Consider the following 12,839-nt stretch of genomic DNA (forward strand, 5'->3'; position numbering starts at 1 on the left):
GCTGCTAGGAGATCAATGAAGGACTCCCTTAGACGTGTCTGAAACCTGTTGATCTTCCATCACAGTGAGGCGCCTGTAAGGGATGTGCCGGCACACTCAGGCTGTATGAGGATGTGCCGGGGACACACTGAAGCTCAGTGCAGCCAGTGTAAAGACTCGGTGGGGAAGGACCACAGTCTGGGATCCTTCTGCTCCTGGACGTGGAGGGCCTGAATCGGCTCGGGTCATAGTGTGTCATCTGAGGGAAACACTGACGGCAATTGTTTTTTTAACAGAGTTAACACTGCTGAATATATTGACCAAATGATGAATAGGATGTAAATGTTTTTTTTTCTCTTTTTGTGTCTATTTTATTATGAACAAAGATCATATGTGACATTAAAAAAAGGAACCCCTGAAACAACCAAGTTTTACTTGTCTGTGCAAACTCTGGCTCCTCCTCCTTGTCGATCACAAAGCAGGAAAATTGAACTGGACCGAGCGAACCAGGAACTTGTAATCGTTAACAGTTTAATCGCTGTGTGTTCACCTGGAATCGTTCTGCCCGTGTTCAGCTTTACTGTTTACCAATCGTTATGAGTTCATTCCACATCACTCTCCTCCACTTCCCGCTGGGAAGCTCCGTGACCCGGTGTGTGGACCCTCCTCTGCTCCCTGTCCGCCAGCGAACGGGGTCAGTATCCCGGAGCAGGTCCGGCACCGATCGGTCGGGAAGAGGCGTGGATCGGATGAGCGTCGGACCCAAGAATCGTCAACCCCGGGTTGAGAAGTTTATGTCGCTTCTCAGTCTCCGGATATTTTCACTCGTTCACCTTTTCTCGCTTCTGCTCCAGCTTGGTGTGGTCGGTGCCGAAGGTAAGGGAATGACTTCAGATGTGAATCCGAGAGCCACAGTCTCCATTTCCGCGCTCGGAGACTGTGCTGTCACCACAACAGATTGCTGACTGAACAAGCTTTTTCTTTCGGGGAACTGCAGCTTTGCAAGCTGAAGTCTGTTGTCCGAGGCATAAGTATACAGAGTAGAAATAAATGACACGGCCATTCGCTTTTTTAACAGCACAATACATTACAAACATGACAAAGATCATTTGTTCACGTGACTGAAATTAGACACAATTTACATGAACAAATAAACACAACACACCGGTGCCAGCTGAGAGAGAGAAGGAGGTAGTGTTCGGGGTTTTCAGTTCAATTCCAGACCCTGACTGTAATGGTAAATTGGAGGGACATGTAAAACTTTTCTTTTGCATGTCATACAGAACTCCCGCGACATCAGTACATTGAGGTGGTACAAAGGAATATGTACAACAACGGAATGAGGTATGAAGTGTTACAGTTCCCCAGAAAGCTCAGTGCAAGCAGACTGTGAGGTGAAAGGGCATGATGAGGTCAATTGTCAGGTCAAATCTCCATGTTATTGTAAAATCGTACTAGGGAACCATTCGAGGATCTCCTTGCAATACTCCTTGCATTAAAATAGACACATCTCAAACTGTCTGTCTGAGCGCATCCCTTCTTTATAACCAGTCTGACCATTCTCCACTGACCGCTCTCATTAACAAGGTGTTTTCACCCACAGAACTGCCGTCCACTGGATGTTTTTGTTGTTCACATCTTCTCTGTCAACGCTAGAGATATTTGTGCATGAAAAAAACAGGAGATCAGCAGTTTCTGAGATACACTAATCACCACCAATGAATTAGTTTTGTGAACCATTTGAAGGGCGTTGCTGTTGGTCACGTTGTTTGCTAATGACATCTTCTATGGTCAATCCACTGGCGAGAAACATAAAAAGGCAGAAAAAATAGCAAACCTGAGGATTGGGGGTGGTTTTAGCAACTGAGGGGAAAAATACAATGGGAAGGGGGAAATAGCACAAGATCGAGCTTGCGGGTTACATAAACGGAGTGTAAAAGCTGCTATAAATGTGTGAAGAGAAAAGGATGAGAGAAGGTCAATGTACATCCTTGTGGGCAGAAACAGGGAAATGAAAAGTGAAGAACAAAGAAATGGTCCAATTAGATTTATTTTCGCTTCTGCCATTACAATGAAGATACAAACATCTCCCTGGTAATGATGGTGAACGAAAGGAATGGTGAGAGGGATGATACAAATACACTTGACTCCTGTGAATTGCCCCCAGTGTGTAGTTGAGTGCTGGGATTTGGGAGAGTTGATGGGACGTTGAGATGAACAATCAATGAGATGAATGTAGAATTGGTGTAAATGGGTGGTGGGTTGTTGGTGGAGACTTGGTGGTCTGAAGGTCAATGCTGTGTCTCTCTCTGACAATGACTAACTGTGATCACATTGTGAACTCCGAATGCAGGACATGAATTTGCAAGAAGTGCAAATTAGTCACTGCTTCACCTGGAAAGACAGTTTGGTTACGTGTGTGGTGGGAAGGCGAGAGGTTAAAGGACAGGTGTTACACTTGAAAACTGCAGATGCTGAAAATGTTAAAGATAAACAAGAAATTCCAGAAAAGCTCCAACAGTTCAGGCAGTACCTGAGGAAAGAGAAATAGTCATTGTTTCTGTCTGCAAACCATCATCAGTAACTGTTCAGTATATCCAGCATTTTCTGTGTTCCATTTTGGCATTGCATTTCCTGTGGTTGTATGGGGAAGTACCTTATACGGAAGTGTTGATTGAGGTTTCGTTTTCGTTTGGAGAAGAAAGTTGGTGGATCAGAGCGGGAGTGCGGCAGGAGCCATCTTGAATTTTTCTTATTCTCATCGGTGTTGAGAGAGGCGGGACTGCGCAGGCGTGTGACGTCGGGTAGTGAAAGCTGCCTGGTTGATGTGAGTGCCTGGTGTGAGAAGTGCTAGTCTTTGGCTCGAGAGATTCTGGCAGTTTTGGCAGTTGGATAGCGCAATCAAGAATTGATTAGCAATTGATTGGCAATCAAGATTTGAATAGTTCAGACTCAGCAGAAAACAGCTGATTGGGCAATCGAGGTCAGGTGACCTTGCAGCTAGCAAAGCTCAAGCAAATAAAAAGAGGGAGACCTCTAGTGGAGTGGCCTGGTTGAGGGAAGTATCTGGTGTGAGAAGTGCTAGTCTTTGGCTCGAGAGTCTTCGGTGAGGAGGCTGAGGGAGGAGACTAAGTCAGGCACAATTGGAGAGGGTGAAGACATGACCGCTAAGCTGATTCAGTGTGCTACGTGCATGATGTGGGAGGTCAGGGACACTGATGGTGCCCCCGGCTGCTACAGCTGTGGAAAATGTGTCCAGATTCAGCTTTTGAAGGAGCATGTTGCAGCACTGAAGAAAGAACTGGATGACTCAGGTTTATCCGCGAAAACGAGAGTTTTCTGGACAGGACCTACAGTGAGGTTGTTACACCAAGAGTACCAGAAGAGAGAAAGGGGGCGACGATGAGGACGGAAAGGATGCTTGAAATACAGGAGACCCCAGGGGATGTACCTCTCGTAAACAAGTTCACCCTCTTGGAAGCTGTCAGGACAGAAGATACTGCCAGTCTGAGAAGCGGACACTTCTGCGAGCCGAAAATTGGTGCAGAAGCAGAGCTGAGGAGTCAGACATCAGGAAGAGCCGTGGTAGTAGGGGACTCCATAGTGAGAGGTACGGAAAGGGGTTTTTGTGGCAACAGGCGAGATTTAAGGATGGTATGTTGCCTCCCTGGTGCTAGGATCCAGGACATCAAGGACCGATTGCAGGGAATCCTCGAGGGTGAAGGTGAACAGCCGGAAGTGGTGGTGCATGTCGGCACAAATGACATCGGGAAGAAGAGGAAGGACATTCTGCAGCGGGACTTCAGAGAACTCGGAAGAAGGCTGAAAAGCAGGACTTCCAGGGTGGTTATCTCTGGTTTGCTTCCAGTTCCTCGTGCTGGAGAGGGCAGGAACAGGGAGATAATGGATCTGAATGATTGGCTGAGGAACTGGTGCAGGAAGCAAGGATTTACATTCTTGGACCACTGGGCTCTGTTTTGGGGTAGGGATGAATTTTACAAAAGGGATGGGTTGCACCTTAATAGGCGGGGGACCAGCATTCTGGCAGACAGGTTTGCCACTGCAACACGGATGTGTTTAAACTAAGTAGTGGGGGCAGGGGATGAACTGGAAATATAAGGATGGAGTTAAAGGGAAAGTGAAAATAAGAAAAGTTAAAAAGGACAACAGAATCAATGGAGTAGAAAGCTCAAGAAGAGATCATACAGTATGGCCAAGTGAAATAGGAATTGATATGAAAGGAGAGGGGAGTAACGAATTAAAAGTATTATATATGAATGCACGAAGTATAAGGAATAAAGTAGATGAGCTTGAGGCTCAGTTGGAAATTGGCAAGTACGATGTTGTGGGAATAACAGAGACATGGCTTCAAGTGGACAGGGCCTGGGAAATGAATATTCAAGGATATACATCTTATCGAAAGGACAGACTGACTGGCAGAGGGGGTGGGGTGGCTCTGTTGGTGAGGAATGATATTCAGTCCCTTGTGAGGGGGGACATAGAATCAGGGGATGTAAAGTCAGTATGGATAGAACTGAGCAATTCTAAGGGTAGAAAGACCCCAATGGGAGTTATCTACAGGCCCCCAAACAGCAGTCTGGATGTAGGGTGTAAGTTGAATGAAGAGTTAAAATTGGTATGTCGCAAAGGTAATGATACAGTTGTCATGGGGGATTTCAACATGCAGGTAGACTGGGAGAATCAGAATGGTACTGGACCCCAAGAAAGGGAGTTTGTGGAGTGCCTCCGAGATGGATTCTTAGAACAGCTTGTACTGGAGCCTACCAGGGAGAAGGCGATTCTAGATTTAGTGTTGTGCAATGAACCGGATTTGATCAGGGACCTGGAGGTAAAGGAACCATTAGGAGGTAGTGACCATAATATGATATGTTTTAACCTACAATTTGAGAAGGAGAAGGGAAAATCAGATGTGTCAGTATTACAGTTGAACCAAGGGAACTATGAAGCTATGAGGGAGGAGCTGGCCAAAGTTCAATGGAACAATACCCTGGCAGGGAAGACAGTGGAGCATCAATGGCAGGTATTTCTGGGAATAATGCAGAAGGTGCAGGATCAGTTCATTCCAAAGAGGAAGAAAGGTCCTAAGGGGAGTAAAGGGTGGCCGTGGCTGACGAGGGAAGTAAAGGGCAGAATAAAAATAAAAGAGAAGTATAACATAGCAAAGATGAGCGGGAAACCAGAGGACTGAGAAGCTTTTAATGAGCAACAGAAGGTAACAAAAAAGGCAACACGCCAAGAAAAAATGAGGTACGAAGGTAAACTAGCCAAGAATATAAAGGAGGATAGAAAAAGCTTCTTTAGGTATGTGAATAGCAAAAAAATAGTTAAGACCAAAATTGGACCATTGAAGACAGAAACGGGTGAATTTATTATGGGGAACAAGGAAATGGCAGATGAGTTGAACAAGTACTTTGGATCTGCCTTCACTAGGGAAGACACAAACAATCTCCCAGATGTAATAGTGGTCAAAGGAACTAGGGTAAAGGATGAACTGAAGGAAATTTATATTAGGCAAGAAGCGGTGTTGGATAGACTGTTGAGTCTAAAGGCTGATAAGTCCCCGGGACCTGATGGTCTGCATCCCAGGGTACTTAAAGAGGTGGCTCTAGAAATCATGGATGCATTGGTAATCATTTTCCAATGTTCTATAGATTCAGGAACAGTTCCTGCTGACTGGAGGGTGGCTAATGTTGTCCCACTTTTCAAGAAAGGAGGGAGAGAGAAAACAGGGAATTATAGACCAGTTAGCCTGACGTCAGTGGTGGGAAAGATGCTGGAGTCAATTATAAAAGATGAAATTACAACACATTTGGATAGCAGTAGAAGGATCAGTCCGAGTCAGCATGGATTTATGAAGGGAAAATCATGCTTGACTAATCTTCTGGAGTTTTTTGAGGATATAGCTATGAAAATGGACAAGGGAGAGCCAGTGGATGTAGTGTATCTGGACTTCCAGAAAGCTTTTGATAAAGTTCCACATAGGAGATTATTGGACAAAATTAGGGCACGTGGTATTGGGGGCAGAGAACTGACATGGATTGAAAATTGGCTGACTGACAGGAAACAAAGAGTAGTGATTAACGGGTCCCTTTCGGAATGGCAGGCTGTGACCAGTGGGGTACCACAAGGTTTGGTGCTGGGACTGCAGCTGTTTACAATATACATTAATGATTTAGATGAAGGGATTAAAAGTAACATTAGCAAATTTGCTGATGACACAAAGCTGGGTGGCAGTGTGAAATGACAGGAAGATGTTATGAGAATGCAGGGTGACTTGGACAGGTTGGCTGAATGGGCAAATGTTTGGCAGATGCAGTTTAATGTGGATAAATGTGAGGTTATCTACTTTGGTGGCAGGAACAGAAAGGCAGATTACTATCTAAATGGAGTCAAGTTAGGAAAAGGGGAAGTACAATGAGATCTAGGTGTTCTTGTACATCAGTCAATGAAAGCAAGCATGCAGGTACAATAGGCAGTGAAGAAAGCTAGTGGCATGCTGTCCAGAGACAGAGAAGCAGTTTCAGTGACAGGTTACTATCAATGCAATGCTCCTCAGACAGGATGAAGAGGTCAATACTCCCTAATGCCATTAGGCTTTACAATTCTACCGCCAGGACTTAAGAACTTTTTAAAAGCTATTATTAATGCATTTTGAGATAGTGATTTAGATGCATATCATATGTTCTTACTGAGTTAAGTATTGTATGTAATTAGTTTTGCTACAACAAGTGTTTGGGACATTGGAAAAAAGTTGAATTTCCCCATGGGGATGAATAAAGTATCTATCTATCTATCTATCTAGCTATCTATCTTTATAACAAGAGGAATTGAGTATAGGAGTAAAGAGGTCCTTCTGCAGCTGTACAGGGCCCTGGTGAGGCCCCGCCTGGAGTATTGTGTGCAGTTTTGGTCTCCAAATTTGAGGAAGGACATTCTTGCTATTGAGGGAGTGCAGCGTAGGTTCACAAGGTTAATTCCCGGAATGGTGGGACTGTCATATGTTGAAAGATTGGAGTGGCTGGGCTTGTATACACTGGAATTTAGAAGGATGAGAGGGGATCTGATTGAAACATATAAGTTTATTAAGGGATTAGACACGCTGGCGGCAGGAAGCATGTTCCCGCTGATGGGTGAGTCCAGAACTAGAGGCCACATCTGAGACCCCGTGAGTAAGGATAAAAGAGGGTCTGGGGAACACCCCTTTAGACGCATCAGGAGAAACGTATGACTCGTGTGTGTGTGTCCATCCTTGCCCGGATGACGAGTCTTCCATGGAACGGCCTCGCTAAAGGACGAATACGGATCAAGATCGGAAAAAGGAAAAGCTGGCAAGTTTCTAAAATCTCTCTCTCTCTCCAGCAATTGAAAACCCAGCGGTCCCCAAAGGCTGAAGCCTGTATGAACTGAATGAACTGAGTGACTTTTATATTTCCATCGGACAATACATTATCCCCTAGACAACGATAGAGCTATTTCTTATTGATTATTATTATACCCGCACTTTTAGATTTAGTATTGACGACATATATTATCTGTATGTTTGCATTGATATTATTTTTGTGCATTTTTACTAATAAATACTGTTAAAAATAGTACCATCAGACTTCAACGGACCTCTCTATCTTTGCTGGTAAGTGACCCAGTTACGGGGTTCGTAACACTGGCAAGATCTTTAACAGTGTTGACGAACAGAGGGATCTCAGGGTCCAAGTTCATAGCTCATTGAGAATGGCTACACAGGTTGATGGGACGATTAAGAAGGCATATGGCACACTGGCCTTTATTATTCAAGGCATTGAGACCAAAGTCAGGAGTTATGTTGCAGCTTTACGCAATACTCCAGATGCAGCCTAACTAGAGATCTGTAGAGTTTCCGGTCACTCTTGTGAAGAGAAAAGTCTCTGCTTCCACATTGTTCATGGGTGGTCTCATAAATAAAACTATGGGGTAATTTAAAATTGAGCAAACAAATCAGTAAGTGAACGAGACTGATCATACACTCAGTGGTCACTGGTGATACCTAATGAAACTCATAAAGGGGGTGTTGTGTGTGTGTTTGTGGTCTTCTGCTGCTATAGACAATCTGCTGCTAGGTTTGACGTGTTGTGCTTTCTGAGATGCTGTTCTGCACACCACTATTGTACGTGTGGTTATTTGTGTTACTGTTGCCTTCCTGTCAGTTTTAACCAGTCTGACCATTCTCCCCTGACCGCTCTCATTAACAAGGTGTTTTCACTCACAGAACTGCCGTCCACTGGATGTTTTTGTTGTTCACACCACTCTCTGTCAACTCGAGAGATGCTGTGCATGAAAAAAACAGGAGATCAGCAGTTTCTGAGATACTCTCACCATCACCAGTGATTATTCCACAGTCAAAGTCATTACGTTTCTTCCCCATCCTGGAGTTGGGTCTGGACAACCAGTCAACCTCTTGACCATGTCTGCATGCTTTTGTGCATTGAGTTGCTGCCACATGATTGGCTGATCAGATTTTTGCTTTAATGGTCAAGTATAGGGGTCTATCTACTAAAGTGCCTGATGTGTGAATAAGAGAAGACAGCAGAGATTAAAAAAATACACTCTACAAAAAGTTTGTGAAACTAGATGCATACTAAATAAATGTTTGCAAAATTCAGGAACTTATCTAACCAACTCCACCTCTCGAAAAAGAAAACCTGCTGATCCACTGCTTTTTGCCAGAATGGAAAGGAAACAAATCATCTCCCCTATCTGATTTCACATTCTCCAGAGCATTCCTACCTGGGGCAGGTGGAGGTAGGGGGTAGGGGGGATGCCCCTGCATTCAGGGCAGGAAGTACTGGCTGGAAAAGTGTAGGAATACACAAATTCCATAGTATGAGTAACAAATGTTTTGAAGGTATCGTTTGTACCAAAACTATATGGGAGATGTTCACAGTCAGGAAAACAGACCCCTTTTAAAAGTTCCACAGATGGATGATCTGTGAAGTGGATAAGTGACCGGGATGAAAGTGTAGATGTGTGGGTTAATAATTTTGCTAATGATACGAAGACTAATACTGCTGTGTAATCAGAGATTACAATGGGACATAGATTGAACCCAGCCAAACGTGAAGTGTTGTACCTTGGTAGATCAAATGTAAAGAAACCGAGTACTGTTAAGGACAAGATCCTTGACATTTTTGATGAGCAGAGGGATCTTGGAGTCCAAGTTCATAGCTCATTGAAAACGGCTCGACAGATTGATGGGTGGTTAAGAAGGTGTTTGGCATGCTTGCCTTTATTAGTCGAGGCATTGAGTTCAAAAGTCAGGAAGTTGTGTTGCAGCTTTATAAAACTCTAGTTAGGCCGCATCTGGAGTAATGGAAATAGTTCTATAGGAAGGGAGTCCAGGCTTTGGAGACGGTACAGAGGAGGTTTACCGGGACGCTGTCTGGATTAGAGGGCATCTGCTGTAACGAGCGGCTGGTTAAACTTGGGTTGTTTTCTCTGGAGCAATGGAGGCCGAGGGGAAATCTGTTAGAGTTTATAAGAATATCAGAGGCATAGATAGAGTAAACAGACAGCATATGTTCCCCAGGGTAGGAATGTCTAATACCAGAGGGCATGGATTTAAGGTGCAAGGGGATCATTTCAAAGGAGATGAAAGGGAAGGTTTTTACACAGAATGGTGGCTGCCTGGGGTGGTGGTAGAGGCAGAAACATTAAAGACTTTTAAGGGACATTTCGATAGGCTCATGAATGTGAGGAAAATGGAAGGATATGGACAGTGTATGGAGATTAGTTTATTAGCCATTTGATTACGATTGAATTGGTTCAGCACAACATAGCGGGCCGAAGGGCCTGTTTCTGTACTGTACTGTTCCATGTTCTATGGATCATCCATGGTGGAAGTTGAGAGGAAAACAGGGTTCAGTGTTTCTGTTGAGGATTTTTTATTAGCGTGTCACACCAGACAGTCAGCCATTCGTGTCTGGCGCATGGTGTCAGGATTGGTCTCCTTTCGGATTAACCAGATCACGATATGAACGGTCCTGACTCGACCCTTTTTTCTTTAACGAGGCCGAGTGGCTAGCTCAACGCTCACCGGCACGGATGGAAACAGTGCTTGGGGGGTGGCCTGACTAGGATTCGAACTCGGGAGCCTTCGCTCTGGAGTCCGGTGCTGATGCCATTGCGCCACCTGCTGGCCCCTGTTCAGGACGACAGCAGACCAGAGATTATGACAGCAGCTCAAACCATCAGAAACCACGAGTGCACAACACACTGAATTAGTGACTGTGACATGGACAGTTAGTGATTCAGAATAATTGGGGAGTCATAGAATCATTGAGCACTACACCACAGAAACAGGATCTCCAGCACATCTAGTCTGTGCTGAACTGGTATTCTGTCCAGTCCCATTGACCTGCACCTAGAACACAGCCCTCCCTCCATACCCCTCCAATCCATGTACGTATCCAAACCTGTCTTAAACGTTCCAGTCAAACCCTCATCCACCACTTCCAGAACTTCATCCACCACTTCTGCTGGCAGCTCGTCCCATGCTCACACCACCCACTGAGTGAAGAAGTTCCCTTTCAGATTCCACTTCAATATTTCACCTTTCACCCTTAACCTATGGCCTTGCTCCTTACTGTCTGCATCACCCAGGACATGTCCTCTTCTCATTGCTACCATCAGGGAGAAGGTACAGGAAACTGAAGGCTCACACTCAACGATTCAGGAACAGCTTCTTCCCCTCTGTCATCAGATTTCTGAATGGACATTGATCCCATGAACACAACCTCACTACATTTTTGCTCTTTTAGCACTATTTATTTAATTTAACTATATATACTGTAATGACTGTATATATTTACTGTCATGTAGTTATTTTATTATTATATATTGCAATGTACTGCTGCCGCATAACAAAAGTTTCATGACAAATGCCAGTGATATTAAACCTGACTCTGATTCTGCTCTTCACTTTGTTTGTCACGTAACAAATTATTCGGCATTGTTATTGTGATGAATTGCTCTGGTGTTAAATCTGCTTTTCAGTGGGAGTTCAGTGAAACCCTCTCTCACTGCTTCTCCTCTGTGATCACAAAATACTCTGCAGATTCTGGGGTCAAAGCAACACGTACAACACGCTGGAGGAACTCAGCAGATCGGGCAGCATCCGTGGAAACGAACAGTCGACGTTTCGGGCTGAGACCCTTCGTCAGGACTGAAGAGGGAGGGGGCAGGGGCCCTGTAGAGAAGGTGGGGGGAGGGTGGGAAGGAGAGGGCTGGTAGGTGTCAGGTGAAAAACCAGTAAGGGGAAAGATCAAGGGGCGGGGAGGGGAAGCAGGGAGGGGAATAGGCAGGAAAGGTGAATAAGGAATGTAAGGGGAAAGCACTGTGGGTAGTAGAAGGAGGTGGAACCATGAGGGAGGTGATAGGCAGCTGGAGGAGGAGGTAGAGTGAAACTGGGATGGGGAAGGGAGAGGGAGGGAATTACCAGAAGTTGGAGAATTCAATGTACATACCAAGGGGCTGGAGACTACCTAGACAATATATGAGGTGTTGCTCCTCCAACCTGAGTTTGGCCTCATCATGGCAGTAGAAGAGGCCATGTATGGACATATCCGAATGGGAGTGCGAAGCAGAGTTGAAGTGGGTGGCATCTGGGAGATCCTAACGGAGTAAGTAGGTAAGCAAGGAAGTTTCTGGTAATATTTTTTCGTTTAGTACATAGCTTGTGTGCTGAGAATGGGTCCGGAGTTAGTGTGTGTTACTTGTAGAGATGTGGGAACTCTGGGAGACCTGCAGTCTCACTGATAACGACATCTGCATGGAGTGCACCGAGTTACATTTCCTCAGACACTGTGTTAAAGAACTGGAGCTGCAGCTGGATGACCTTCAGCTCATACGGGAGAATGAGGAGGTGACAGACAGGAGATACAGGGAGATAGTCACCCCTCAGGTACAGGATGCAGGTACCTGGGTGACTGTCAGGAGAGGGAAAGGGAATAGGCAGCCAGTGCAGAGTACCCCTGTGGCCGTTTCCCTCAATAATAAGTATAACACTTTGGATACTGTTGAGCAGCGGCTGAGTCTCTGGCACTGAGTCTGGCTCTGCAGCTTCGAAGGGAATGAGGAGAAGAGGAGTCCGTAATGACAGGGGATTCCATGATTAGAGGATCAGAAAGCAGATCTGTGGACGTGAAAGAGAAACCCGGATGGTCTGTTGCCTCCCAGATCCCAGGGTTAGAGTTGTCTTGGATCGAGTCCATGGCATTCTAAAGGGGAGGGTGAACAGCTGTAAGATGTGGCACATATTGGAACCAATGACATAGGTAGGAAAAGGGAGGAGCTCCTGAAGAGAGAATCTAGGGAGTTAGGCAGTCAGCTGAAAAGCTGGATCATCAGGGTAGTAATCACTGGATTATTACCTGTTCCACGGGCCAGTGAGGGTAAGAATAGGATGATCTGGCTGAGGAATTGGTGCAGGGGCAGGGTTTCAGATTTCTGGATCATTGGGATCTCTTCTGGGGAAGGAACCGCCTGTACAAAAGGACAGGTTACACCTGAACCTGAGGGTCCAATATTCTTGCAGGCATGTTTGCTAGAGTTGTTGGGGAGGGTTTAAAGTAATTTGGCAGCGGGATGGGAACCGCAGTGATAGGGCTGAGGATGGGCAGTTGGTATACAACTAGTTGCAGTGTACAGTGAGGCTGTGAGGACAGACAGGCAAACGATAGGGCAAAATTGCAGTCAGTGGGATGAGTTAAATTGTAACAGGGGGCCAGAAACAAAAAGGGTGATGAAGGTGTTATATTTCAATGTACACAGTAGATGGAATAAGGTAGTTGATCCTGTGGCTCAGTTAG

At 45.2% G+C, this 12,839-nt stretch overlaps 1 protein-coding gene across 1 annotated transcript in view; it reads left to right on the plus strand.

Moving 5' to 3' along the window:
• The first annotated feature begins 485 nt into the window (after window positions 1-485).
• Window positions 486-12,839, plus strand: part of LOC140721461 (uncharacterized) — an 81,250-nt gene continuing 68,896 nt past the window's right edge. The window contains exon 1 of the mRNA XM_073036284.1: window positions 486-855. Coding sequence (XP_072892385.1) covers window positions 576-855 — 280 coding nt within the window. The 5' untranslated portion in view covers window positions 486-575. The remainder of the gene's footprint in view (window positions 856-12,839) is intronic.

The sequence above is a fragment of the Hemitrygon akajei genome, chromosome 2 (assembly GCF_048418815.1).
Source record: "Hemitrygon akajei chromosome 2, sHemAka1.3, whole genome shotgun sequence".
NCBI classification, from domain to species: domain Eukaryota; kingdom Metazoa; phylum Chordata; class Chondrichthyes; order Myliobatiformes; family Dasyatidae; genus Hemitrygon; species Hemitrygon akajei.